The 13,022-nt window shown below is 47.4% G+C and overlaps 1 protein-coding gene across 1 annotated transcript in view; it reads right to left on the bottom strand.

Annotated features, from left to right (window-relative positions):
* Window positions 1–13,022, bottom strand: part of FHOD3 (formin homology 2 domain containing 3) — a gene marked incomplete at its 5' end in the record, with an annotated part of 177,867 nt that overhangs the window by 32,825 nt on the left and 132,020 nt on the right. Inside the window, 4 exons of the mRNA XM_079943029.1 lie at window positions 4,321–4,511; window positions 9,916–10,077; window positions 10,809–10,928; window positions 12,587–12,769. Of these exons, the coding sequence (XP_079799155.1) occupies window positions 4,321–4,511; window positions 9,916–10,077; window positions 10,809–10,928; window positions 12,587–12,769 (656 nt within the window). The remainder of the gene's footprint in view (window positions 1–4,320; window positions 4,512–9,915; window positions 10,078–10,808; window positions 10,929–12,586; window positions 12,770–13,022) is intronic.

Consider the following 13,022-nt stretch of genomic DNA (forward strand, 5'->3'; position numbering starts at 1 on the left):
AGAAAATATTTGCAAATCACGTCTGATAAGGGGTTTGTATCCAGAATATATACATAAATCTTACTACTCAACACTAAAAAGACAAATAAAAATGGACAAAAGATTTGAACAGACCTTTCCAAAAAGATTATTGGCAAACAGCTAATAAGTAAATGAAAAGATGCTCAACACCATTAGTCATTAGGGGAATGCAAATCAAAACCACATTCAGACACCACTTCACAATCACTACAATGGCTGTAGTAAAAAAGACAGACAATAACAAGTGTTGGTGAGGATGTAGAGAAATTGAAACCCTCACACAGTACTGGTGGGAACACAAAATGGTTCAGCTGTGGTTGAAAAGACACAGTTCTAAAGAGTTAAACACAGAGTTAACCTATGACCTAGCAAGTTCATTCCTATACATTTACTCAAAAGAAATGAAACTATGGGTCCACACAAAACCTACACAAATTCCATGGCAGCATCATTCACAATAGCCAAAAAGTGGAAACGACCCAAATGTCCATCAACAGATGAATAAACAATATGTGGTGTATCCACACAAAACTGGCCCCGCTACCTCTCTGACCTCATTGCCTAGGACGCCAGACACACAGGACTCCTGGTGATTCCTTGAACAAGCCCACCTCAGGGCCTCAGGCCCCCAGTGTGGTGTGTAGGGGACCCTCGGGGGACACAGCTGAGCTGAGAGCCTGCAGGGACTCTAAGGAGGGGCGGGGTGGCCACTCCACTGGGAGGACCACAGGCCCTAACAAGGCATCCAGTGCTAGCTCTTCCCTACGCCCAGAACATTCTTGCCACAGACAGCTGCCTGGATGGCTCTCTTACCCCACAAGTCTCTGCCCAAATATCACCTCCTCAGAGAAGCCTCCCCTAACTGCCCTGCATAAAACAGCATGTCCTTATCACTCCCTATCCCATTTACACTCTTAATTTTTCTTCCTGGCTCTTATTACTGCCTGATATTATATACTGGAGATATGGCATGATATTATATATATTAGGATAGGATAGTGTAATATACACATGCATTGCCACTTATCACTACTCAAGATCTGTGTGTAAGAGGAATCAAGGCAGGATCAATCAGCCCACAGCTGGGTCCTCTTTTATACATAAGTACTACTCAAGATTCCTTATCCTCTGCTTTCCAGAACATTGTTTTTATCTAGAGGGGATCCAATCTTAACATATAAGTTGGAGATATGATTCAAGTACAGTAAGTCCCCTACACACAAACCTTCAAGTTGCTTTCAAAGATGCGAACATGCGTGCCAGCCCCTGTATGCAGGCTGTTGTACTGTACTATTGTACTTTTCAAGGTACTGTACTGTAGGATTAAGAGTGTTTTCTTTGTTTTTGTGTTTGTTTTTTATGTATGTATTATTTGTGCGAAAAGTATTATAAGCCTATTACGGTACAGTACTATATAGCCGATTGTGTTAGTTGGGTACCTAGGCTAACGTTGTTGGACTTAACGAACAAACTGGACTTAGGAATGCACACTCGGAACGGAACTCATTTGTGTGTAGGGGACTTACTGTATATATTTTGTAAACAGGGGAGTAATAAGCAGCAAGTAAAATTCACACCTGAAAAAAGATTCAGATGTACCTTTGAAAGGAAAGAAACTGTGGCATTCCTTCAGAAGAATAAAGTGGGTATGCCTTTAAGGGAGTAAAACATTTCTGGGATTTTTGTTAGTTGAGTTTGTAACTTTAATAACACATGACAAGAAGGTCTTACGGTTATGGAGGGGCTGGTTCCCCTCATCAGTGTCGTGAGGCACGAGCCAAACATCTGTGATATGTTCCACCTTCCGCCCTTTTCCTCATGTGTGCCACTGAGTAGGGTGTCTGGCCCGGAGGGGTGGATTTGGGGGCACCGGGGGGAAGCCAGTGTGGGTGTTCGCTTGTTTTCCACCTGTCTCTCCCCGAGGAATGCCAGGTCCTTGCTGTAGTTCTCCGTGCCTCTCAGGAAGGCATTTCTCCCCACTCTCACCTGGTCCCCTCTGCAGTGCCTGCCACGGTGTAACTGCAGCCCAGTGACTCCATGGGAATTGGCAAGTCAGTTTGTACATCCAGAGTGGGACTGGCTCTCACTGCAGCAACGCAAAAGGGCAGGTTACTCTGCAGGTTTGGACATCCAGAACAAGATGTTCTTAGCCAGGCAACAGTTTGAAAGTCAGGTTTTGCCTAAAGAAAATTGTCTAAGTTCTTTTTTCTGCTCCTTTATTAAGAGGGGTCACTAGAGTCACTAAGCGGGGGTGGGGGGGCGTCAGACAGGAAAGGGAGCTGGAAGCACCTGCCCCCGTTAGCTCCATGACAGAGGGGAGCAAAGAAGGTGGGCGGCCAGATGGGTGTCCAATAATGAGCATCAGGGATCCAGGTCACACAAGAGCAACCAGCATCTGGGCAACCAGCTTACCAGGGAGAAAAGGACAATCAGAGCAAACACCATATGCATAACATACATATTCGCACATGCCATATATATACACACACACATACACACACACATACACACACACACACACACACACACACACACACACACACACACACACACACACACACACACACACACACTAGCTTAAGGAACAGATATATCACCAAGCTGAGTCTTAAACTGTCTGGGATAAGATGGTTACTGTGACCAGGCATAATAACTTTACAAGACTTTCATAAAACTGCTCCAGTTTCCTGCCATTCCAAATGGAAACTATTTGTTTATTTGAGTAGTTTTAAGTTGGAAATTGCTTGTATCATACAAAGCCTGGAGGGCCAAAGCAGCTTACACTCTCTGTCTCCCCTTTTTAGCCATGTTAAAAGCAGGGTGTACTTTGCTTGTAGTAAGAAATTTGACAAAATCTCTGATAAGATCCTCCTACCCCGAAGGCAGCTATGAGGTCCAGATGAAGTACAGGGAGGGGGATTTACAGTTGAACAACTAAATTCCAAAAGTACTGAGTAATGGTTAGTTGTCAACCTGGAGGGAAGATTCTGTTCCTTATTCCTATCCAGTCTAACATTTAAAGACTACCCTCACCACCCCCCGCCCAGAAAAGTCTGGATCAAGACCCAGGAGGTGTGATCACCCAAAGAGCACGTGACACAAGCTGAGAGAGGGCTCACAGGCAGACAAGAGAATGAGGTGTTTTAAAAGTTCTGTATGGGTTCAAGAAAGGTGAAGGAAGGAAGGAAAGACAGAGTACGGGGCAGGGGGGAAGAGACAAAAGTAATAAAAAATGTGAAATGTACAGGGATAAATGAAAATACCATACATTTGTTTAAAAATAATAATAAAGTACTCAAGCACAAGAGTGGGAGTGGGCTTGAAGAGCAGTTCTCTGGGGAACGCCTGTGGTTTAGATGACCCCAAGGGAGGGCTCCCTTAACAGAATTGCAAGGAGGCCTGTTTCAGAGGGTCTGTTATCAGAGCACCTGCTGCAGGGAAACCGCAGCCTGTAGGCCTGAACATTTGCTCACCAAGGCGCAAGGCCCAGCACACAGCACGCAGACCCAGACACCAGGGTGAGGGACCGGCAACCATGTTCTGTGACAAGACAAAAGGGAAGAAAGTGGGGGATGCCTAGTAGGAAATGGCTTGACCTGGGGAGTTGGAAGACCTAGTCCTGGTGCTGCCACCACTTACAAGGGAGACGGCCCCGGACAGCCATGGAGCTGTCCCAGACCCCAGCCAGCCTCCTTGTAGTCAGGCAAGGCCTGACACATCACTGCTGTGTCTCCCAGGGTCCTCATGGATCCTGGGACTTGAAGGAAGGCTGATCCAGAGGATGGGACCCATGGTGGGACCCAGGCTGTCTCTAGGAGGGCTGCAGCACGGAGCAGCCATCCGAGAATCGGTGAGAGAAAGGTCTCAGAAGGCAGGCTGTGCTTGATATGAGGAAGGAACCTTCCTAACAAGTCAAGCTGCCTTCCAAGGATGTGTACTTTCTGCAGGCAGAACTGTTCAGGCAGATGCAAAGATGCAGGGGCCAACTTGCCAGAGATCTTACAGATGCAATTCCTGATCGAGTAGGATTTGTGGATGACAGCATCTGTGAGATTCCTTCCCATCTCAAGATTCAACGGCATCATATTATTGGTGTGTGTGTGTGTGTGTGTGTGTGTGTGTGTGTGTTTGAGAAAAATTAAGTGCTCATGAAACAAAAAAGTCCATAAAAGGTGCACTTACTATGTACCAAGAATTTACAGGACGATGTTAGTAAATTTAACCCTCAGATCTTGGTTTGCAGAATATCTTCAACCTGCCGTTTTACTGATGTTTGCATAAGCTCCTCAATCCACTCACCTGTTAATTATTCTTCTATGGACAATCTTTAAAATTATAATTCTCTCTGCACAGTCTTTTAGGAACTCTGACATTCGTTGTTTTAAAACTGGTTTCATTTCATGTTTTGCAATTGCCTTGAGGTGATCCCATGAAGCTTTGCATCGTCTCTCCATCTGACATAAATTATCCTGAAGTTGATCAAAGTCAACCTGAAAATCGGAGAGAGAACATTACCAAATGCAATGAAATAACCGGACATCAACCTGACCCAGGAAACGGAACTGCCTCTAGGAAGAAACAAACATCAAAACCCAATTTACATCTTGAAATACAAACATATTTATGGCCTAAAAATTATCCACATGTCTTGACATCAAATTATTTAGTGATAAAACTTCTCCAAATGAACTCAATGCAGTGTCACCTTTTTTTTTTTTTTGCCGTATTTGGAAAGAAATCTTAAGAAAGTCTTTGGGAACTGTAAATTAAAACAGGATATCAAGGAATCTAGTACAAGATGAACTGAGCAGATATCTCATAAAATTTTTCAGAGCTCTCTTTTTCTTTAGATATTTCACTTGAGGTTGGAGGAATGCACCATAGTCCTACACGGATGGCCTTGATATGCTGGGGCCAGTTAAGGAGCAGCCAGAGCTTCCCTTCACCATGATCATTTTTACATTGTGGGACAAATTACTTTATTTATCCATTCATTCTCTCATTCAAACAACACTCAGGGAAAAACTAGTGCATGCCGGTCCCCCTCCCAGGTATGAAGAAGACAAAGATCAATGCGGAAAGAGACCAACTTGCTGTTCCCAAGGAGGCTCATAGTACAGACAGGTGGTCACTGAGCTCTGAGCATGTACAGAACCCACCAGGCCTCTGTGTCTGGGTGAGTATCGGGGTGTGTGGTCCATCCCATCTGCCAGCAGATGCAAACCACGTGTACAAAGAACAGATGTGACAGAACATTCACTTTGCTCTTCAGGGAAGTGGGACCAATTTGGATTGACTAAAGTGGACTGAGATGAAGCTTTCTAAAAGAATGCTTTGATAGAATTTCTAGACTAAAAATTATGGGAATCAGAGAGTTAGCCGTGAAATAATACACTTGAGGGTATTTAATAGAGGGAGATGTGAGATAGGGGAAAGAAACTGAAAAGACTAGGAGGGGAGGAAGAAATAGCTAAATTGGTGAGCTGAAGGGAGGGGGCTGAGGTGGATGGAGAGTGAGAGACGGTGGGAAAGGGTGAGAGCCTGGCAAACAAAGGTCAGGAGGAGAAAGAGAAGGTGGGGAGAGGTAAGCCGCCATCGCTTAGATGCTGTGACTGTGGTCACCAGAGCAAGGCTTGGAGGCGAGTGCCCAAGGGGACTGGCTGGAGTGACCTCAGACCTCCAGCTCCGCCCTGAGAAAGACAATGGAGGAGGCCAAGTCAACAAAAGTTGAATCCGTGAGAAGATCTGTCACCAAACAGGATGAAGGTACGCTGAGCATAGGAGATGCCCAAGGGGCCAGGCAAGACTTCACACGTCCTGGATTTCTTGGGTGCTATGGTGCCAAAACCAGAAGGCAAGTTGAGGCAGAGGCTGGGGATTCAGGTAAGCGGCGAGCACTGTGGAACTTTGAGAAAAATAATTTGCCTGAAAACAAAGGAATTCTGGATCCAGATTAGAAAAGCTCCATTTTCCTATGATACGATGGAGCTGAGAAAAAATCTGGCATCTACCTGAAAGAAAACGGAATGCAGGTTTCAAAAAGAAGGACTGAATATTTCAAAGGATAAGTCTAGAAAGGGTTCCAGATGGTCTGGGATTGACACATAATATCTAAGAGGTCTAGGAGATTTGATGCCAATTGTAACAGGTCTAATCATAGCTTCGCCACCTGTCCTCATTTGCATCTAGCAGCAACCTTGATCCGCAATGTCTGTAATAACTTTAATAAGCGTAGTAACTTCAGTTCAGCTCAGAATGTACTGAGCAGCTTGGTACAGTCTAACCAGGTGACGCCTGTCCAGCACTGCAGTGGACACAGGCGGTCGGGCAGAAACCACGTTAGAGATGGTTTTCAGGGAAGAGAATCCACTGTGAGCCTTTAAAGGTAGTGGCAGAAAAAAGTGACCTCACTGCCAATGGAAACCAGGTGGAGAGCCTTTGACCGGAAGGTGTTTGAGGGTAGAGCTTAAGGTAGCACCTTTTGAGGAGACCTAGAAGGCTGCCTCAGCTGGCTGTCTCCTGGGGCTGACGAAACCACCATGATCTGAGTCTTCACAGTTACTTCATGGCCTCAGATTCTGTAACTGGCCCCACTTCACGGGGGAGAAACTGTTGCACAGAAAGGTTAAGGAACTTGTGAGAGGCCACACAGCGGGTTAGTGGTAGAGCTGGGATTTGAACCCACATCTCTCTGGCTCCAGAGTCTAAGTTCTCAACCGTCATGCCTTAAGCCTAGGTTTGTCCCTAAAAAATTCCACCCCAGGGAGAGAGCTGGCCTGGCCTTCTGTTGTGAGAAGGAAGTCCTCACCAGGAAGCCCTCTCCTGAGGACTGCTCCACATGGGCCACCTTCCGTGTGTAGGAGGACACGGAACCATGCTGTGAGGTAGTCAAGTCTTATCAAGTTAGTCTGGGGTGGAGCGGGCCAACTCAGGGACGAGAGCCAGGGCTGCAGAAGGGATGGGGCAGGGAAAACACACAGTATGAGTAGCCTGGTGCTTTAACAGCAAATTCTTTGACACTCAGCCCTTCAGAATGTAAAGCCTAAAATCTTTCCCCTTGAATGTGAGCCAGCTTTAGTGACCTGGTTCTAACGAATAGAATGTAAAAGCTAGGTCATAAATGGGGAAGAGCTTCTGCCCGGAGCCCCTGTGTGCTCTGTCTCAGACCACATATTTGGGGAAAGACCATCTGCGAAGTCATGAGGACATTCAAGGAGCCCTGGGAGAGCCCGACCTGGGAAGGAACTGAGTCCTCTCTCTAAGAACTAACAGATGAGAGAGCCACCATGGGAAAAACTTCCCAGCCCCAGTCGAGCCTTCGATGACTGCAGCCTCAGCTGACATGTTGACTGAAACCCCAGGAGAGAACCTGAGACAGAACCACTCATGAAATAATGTTTCCTATTGCCAAAATTCATATGTTGAAGTCCCAACTCTCAGTACCTCAGAATGTGTCCTAATCGGGAAATAGGGTCATTATAGATGTAATTAAGTTAGGATGAGGTTGCAGTGGAGTAGGGTGGATCCCGATCCAATATGACTGGTATCCTTATAAGAAGGGGAAATCTGGACATAGACACGCAAGGAGAACACCATGTGAAGATGAAGGCAGAGATGGGGGTTATTTCCAGCAAACCACCAGAAGCCAGGAGAGAGACATGGCACAGATTTCTCTCTCAAGAGAAACTGACCTGGCCAACACCTTGATCTCAGACTCCTGGCCTCCATAACTGGGGAACAAATTATTTCTGTTTTTCTAAGCTACCTAGTTTGTGATACTTTGTTACAACAACCCTAGGAAACTAATACATTATCCTGAGCCACTAGCTTCTGGAGTGATTTGTCACACAGCTGTAGATAACTAATACATGCGGGTAAAAATGTAAGGAAGAAGAGCCTGCACGGTCACCTGCCTCCACTCCTGGAGCCGTGGGGTCAAGTCAGTGATCACACTTCACTGTCGCTCTCTGAAAGCTAACGTGACCTGTCAGCACTCTGCACAAGCCTGTGAGTCCCCCCCCGCCGCCGCTGCCCCTCTAGGAGCAGCCAGAGCTATGCCCACCTCCACTCATTTCCACCAGCCCCTGGTGGGACAGTTTTCTTCCAGATGCCAAAGTAACCTGCTCTTCGTGGGTTGCAGTGAGGACACCCAAAGTGACACACCAGGGGACGGAATGAAGGCAGCTGGGGCTGGGGGTCCTTGAAGCTGATTTTGTACCTGTCTACACATAAGAGCCCCTCAAAGCCCCCCAGAACTTTGGGAGTAAAGGCTAAGAAGTGGTGGTAGATGCCCTCTTGGCGTCCTGTTGTAAGTCACATGGACCTGGGTCAACAGTCATCCTTCGTAATTGCCGAGGTTAATGGGGAGAAGCTGCCTGCAGGTCTGGCTTGTGTTGCCAGTCTTTAGGCAAGGAAAGGCCTGATACTGAGGGGGCCCAGGGCAGTCACTGGGGGCCAGCCTGGTGTCAGGGCCCCTAGGCCAGGGCGACTTTCATCAAAAGCAGGCTCCACCTAGCAGAAGGCCCTGGAAAGAACAAAGGACTACTGATTTGTAAAAAGGGAACTGATTCGTTCTGGAAACAGGACCAAATGAAGGGGATCCAGAAGCCCTGTCTCAAGAATTATAGGCAGACTCTATCTCAAGAATTATTACTAATAAAGTGTCTTCTGAGAAGGTGCTCATGGGGCACCTAGAAGACCCCCGTTGGGACACTCAGAAGGGCTTTTGGAACACTGAAGTAATATTTCTAAAGACTTCAGAACAGTGCCTGGCACAGAGTACATACAGAGAGAGCGCCTGTGAAACAGAAAAGTCTGTCCACTCTCAGAGCTGCAGGATCGCTGGCCTTGCCTGTTTCTGCCTCAAGGCAGGGCCACCATCAGGCTGGCTCAGGGCGCCCAGCTCAGTGGATCTGGCAGCTGCTGGCCTGAGACAGGTGAAGGAGGGTCCCAGGCCCCCGGTCCCCACAAGCCAGCTCTGTGGGAGAAGGCAGAGAGAGGGAAAGCTCCCTGAAGGGGAACCTAGCAAAGCCCTTTCCCCACTCTGCCCACCACAGTCTCTCCTATGTTCATCGCTAGATTCCAATGTGTCTCAGAGCTAAACGTTGTTCTGCTTTCAGCTCCCCAGCCAGGTTGTATTTCTGGGAGTTTCTTCCACACTGACCTGGCCCTACTGAAGCCCATCCCTGTGAGTTCCCTGTTGCTTCCAAGACCCTCACATCTCCCAGTTCTGTTGTGTTTGGGATCCCTCTGGGGTTGTTTGGCCCCAGGGATGCTCCTGCAGCGGGGCAGCTGGCTATCCAGCTCTTACAACTAAGCCATAAGCTCATGAAGATTTTAACTCTGCACTCAGTTTAAGAGTTTGCAGCTGAGGGGCAATGCTCTACGCTGATTATAGCCCTATAAAACTGTTCCCTCGGTGTAAGATCATAGGCAGGGCCAATCTGTAGGGGTCAGCGGGCCAGGCGTGCCCTCAGTTTCCTGGCTCCGCACCTCACTGCAGGGTCCTATGGAAGTTTGAGGAGGAGGCCAATTGCATCTTGTGCACATTTTTGCCCACCTAAAACCAGCTGGGTGATTTCATTGCTCTGGAGAAGCCAGCCTGGTGAGTAACGCAGCTGAACAGGGGACGCCAGGGTTAGGACTGACTGGGATGGCAGGCTTGCTTCACATACCTCAGCAGGAAAGAATCTGACAGAGAACCAGAGATGGGAAAATGATCTCAAAAGTCCATTAGACATGGCACGAGACGAGTTTTATTCACAAACTCTAGAGCAGGGGGTGCAAGCATTACTTGGGCGTTTTAGTTAACAGAGCCTGTGCTCCGCAGAGATGACTGATGCAGAGCCAGCCTCTGGGGACAGGCTCGCCCGCTCTTCCGAGCCCCGGACATACCTTGGCTGACCTGGTGACGGCCCCAATCTCTGAGTACAGATCAGAGCTGTCCGGGAAGTTTTCCACCACCATGGTGCACACGTGGTGGAGAAGGGACTGCTTGTGCACGGTGTCTTTGACTTCTGGAACCTTCTCGAGGTAGCTTAACTCAAACGCTTTGGCCTGTTTGGGGAACATTCAATAAAAGACAGGAAGAACAAGTTTCACGCAGGTTCTCAGAAAGGTCCAAATGGTTTCAGAATCAATGCTGTCTTGAAGGAGCCCAATATTCAGTTCCTCTGTGAGCGAAGCATCTCAGGCCACACGCTCCATCATCCTTAGCTGATTCCACACGGACCAGCCACCCTGAGAGCAAAATGAGCCTCCAGCCCTTTCCCACCACGCCCATCATCCACGGACTATCCCAGGGCTCTGCTCCTAAATCAGGGTGCCGGGATAGGGCGAAGGGGGCGGGGTCTCTGCCATGTAGGTATCTACAACTTCCCTAATCCCTTCCCTGCTGCTTTTCTACTTCCTGGCCGAAGAGAGACCATTAAAACAAACAAAAAGAAGTTTGTTTATAATGTGTATGAGTACAAATATTTAAGTGATAAGCTCAGGGGAAAAAAGGGAAAAAGAAAAAAACAGGGTAGAAGAAAATAGCTCCAAAGTCAATTTTGGGAGGAGCCAAGCTTCACAAGGAATAAAGTGCTTATTTTTCTAAGTTTTCTTATTTATAGCAAGATACAGGCTTGAATAAATAGGCCCTGATATTTTAAGGACAAAACTTCTAGATTTTCACCAAAAACCACAAAAACTGTTTGTTCAATTGTGCTTTGGAGGACCAGAGGTACGACCTCCACTGGCAAGTGAAGGGCAGGGATTTTGTGAAGAAAGCGATGGGAAAGACTTACATTAGTTCCATTTAGAAAGTTCCCAATGGCTAAGAGAGTAGACAGGATAAAGCCCAAGGTTTTATTGTTCTCCAACTGGTCTATTCCTTCCTTCAGGTCCAAAAGTGGTTCTGCCACTTCCTTTCAATTAAAAAAAAGTTAGAAGAAGGTGATAGAGAGCGTAAATTTTGGTTTTACTTTGTTCTTTTTAATTTTTGTACAAGGTCATTACCAGTGGAGTTCTCCCAGTATAAGGCAATCCCATGTGATGGGCACATGCTCCCAGGTATGGAAAAGAGCAGAAGGGCAGCAGGAGAAAGTCTAGCCCCAAAGTCTCCTCAGTGCAGACCAACTGGGTACCTGTGGCTCACAGGAGCTTGGTTGGGTGACATCTGCTCTGTCATCCCCTGTTCCTGCCCATCTCCCAAGTTCAAGCAGGACCCTCAGGTTATACTCTCCTCCCATTCTCTCTTCTGACCATGGTTGATGTCTATGAAACTCTTCACCTGCAGGTTCCTTCAGCGTCGGAACCAGTCTTCCTCTTTGCCTTTCTCCTCCCAGGCAGATGACACTGGAAACTGTGGCCTCATTGTCCCTGGACCCAGGTCTCCTAACCTCCCCTCTAGGCACTCTGTGGCTGGCCACCTCTTGGCCTGGGTTACTTTCTAGAAGGCCATCATCCTCATTACTCCAACTTTTTTCAAAACTCCCACTCTCTCAGGTGTCTAGCCTGCCCTGTGGCCTCATGGCCTCAGTCTCCCCTTCCCTCTGTCTGGTCGTTCTGTAACCACCCCCCACCTCAGCGTCCTCACTGAGGCTCTCCCCACGCATGGACCCCAAAGCCAGAAGCTTCAGCTGCATTCTCTTCAGTCTCGCTTCTGCTAGGCAGGCCCTCCCAGCCCCTGGCCAAGGCTGACTCGATGACCTGTTTTCTCCCTGAAGTTACCTCACTTTTCTCCAGAAAATCATCTGAACATGCTGACTAGTTCTGCAACCACGTCACCCTAGCAGTTCTAGGCTTCTTCAGCCCTGCCTGATTCTCGAATAGAGTCAAATATAGCAGTTTCCTCCTGAAGCAGCCTTAGCCCACTGCTACCTGCCTGGCCCTCAGAAAGGACCGTGCTCCCTCCCTTGCGGAAAGAGGAAGACCACACATCCTCTCCACTTCCTCTGGGCACTTACTCTCAGTCAAGCTCACCTCCAGCTCACCATCCCTCCCTCCCTTGTCCTCTCCATGGTTCCTTCTTCTCAGCCTGCAAAAAATACTCACCTCTCGCCCATCCGGAGAGGACACCTGCTTCTACTTTCTACTCGGGATGAGTGTTCCCATGCCTTCACTTTCCTTCTACTCTCCTCTCAACCTCTTGAAATCTGTTCATCTCAGATTTTCTACTGTGATACTCTCTCAAAGGGACCCAGTGACCTGCTGGTTGCCACAGTCAATGGCAGTGAGGTGACCATCATCAGCTAGAAGGATTGCAAGTCACTTCCCATATTGTGTCTTTCTGTACTGTCTAAATTTTCTACAATGAGCATATAGAGTCAGAAAAACATTTGATAGTTTTTTTGTTTTTTTTAAACAGTCAAGTATCTGAGGCTGGTGCCAGACAGACACTTTAGAATAAGCCCTCACTGGTAGGCTGCACATCACTCAGTGTAGACACGACCCCATCACGATCAAACCCGCACCCTTCAAACCCTGTCTCAGGAATGATACTTCACTATGTTCACCGTTAAAAAAATGAACATTCTCAACTCTGGGGACATAGGACTGGCTGCCTCTCTTCCTAAGTGCTTACCTTTTCTGTAGTTTCATAATCCATTTTGAATGCCCAGAGGTGGAGCCGAGCTGAGAGCTCGCTGATGGAGCACAGTGTAAGGAGGAACTGCTCTGCACTGCCCAGGGGCACCTCAGGGTTGGCCAGCTGCGCTTCCTGGATTTTCTGCTTCTCTTCTTCAGTGGGAATCATGGTTAGAATTTTCTGGAAAGATGGAATGATACAGTATATTCTTAGTGATGGACCCCTCGATGTTTCCAAATTCATATGGTAACTTCCCAACCAGGTAGTAGAGATGTTCTGCTGTCAGTGCTCTTATCATATACAGCTGCTATATACCAAATAAACTTTAGAGTGGAAAAGCCCTACGTAGCATCTAAATTTACATTCATTTGTTTTAACATTCTTTCTCTTTCTTTAAATCTCCAGTTCCATAAGCAACTTGCCCTAAATTTCC

Source organism: Stenella coeruleoalba (assembly GCF_951394435.1).
Source record: "Stenella coeruleoalba genome assembly, chromosome: 14".
Taxonomy (NCBI): Eukaryota; Metazoa; Chordata; class Mammalia; order Artiodactyla; family Delphinidae; genus Stenella; species Stenella coeruleoalba.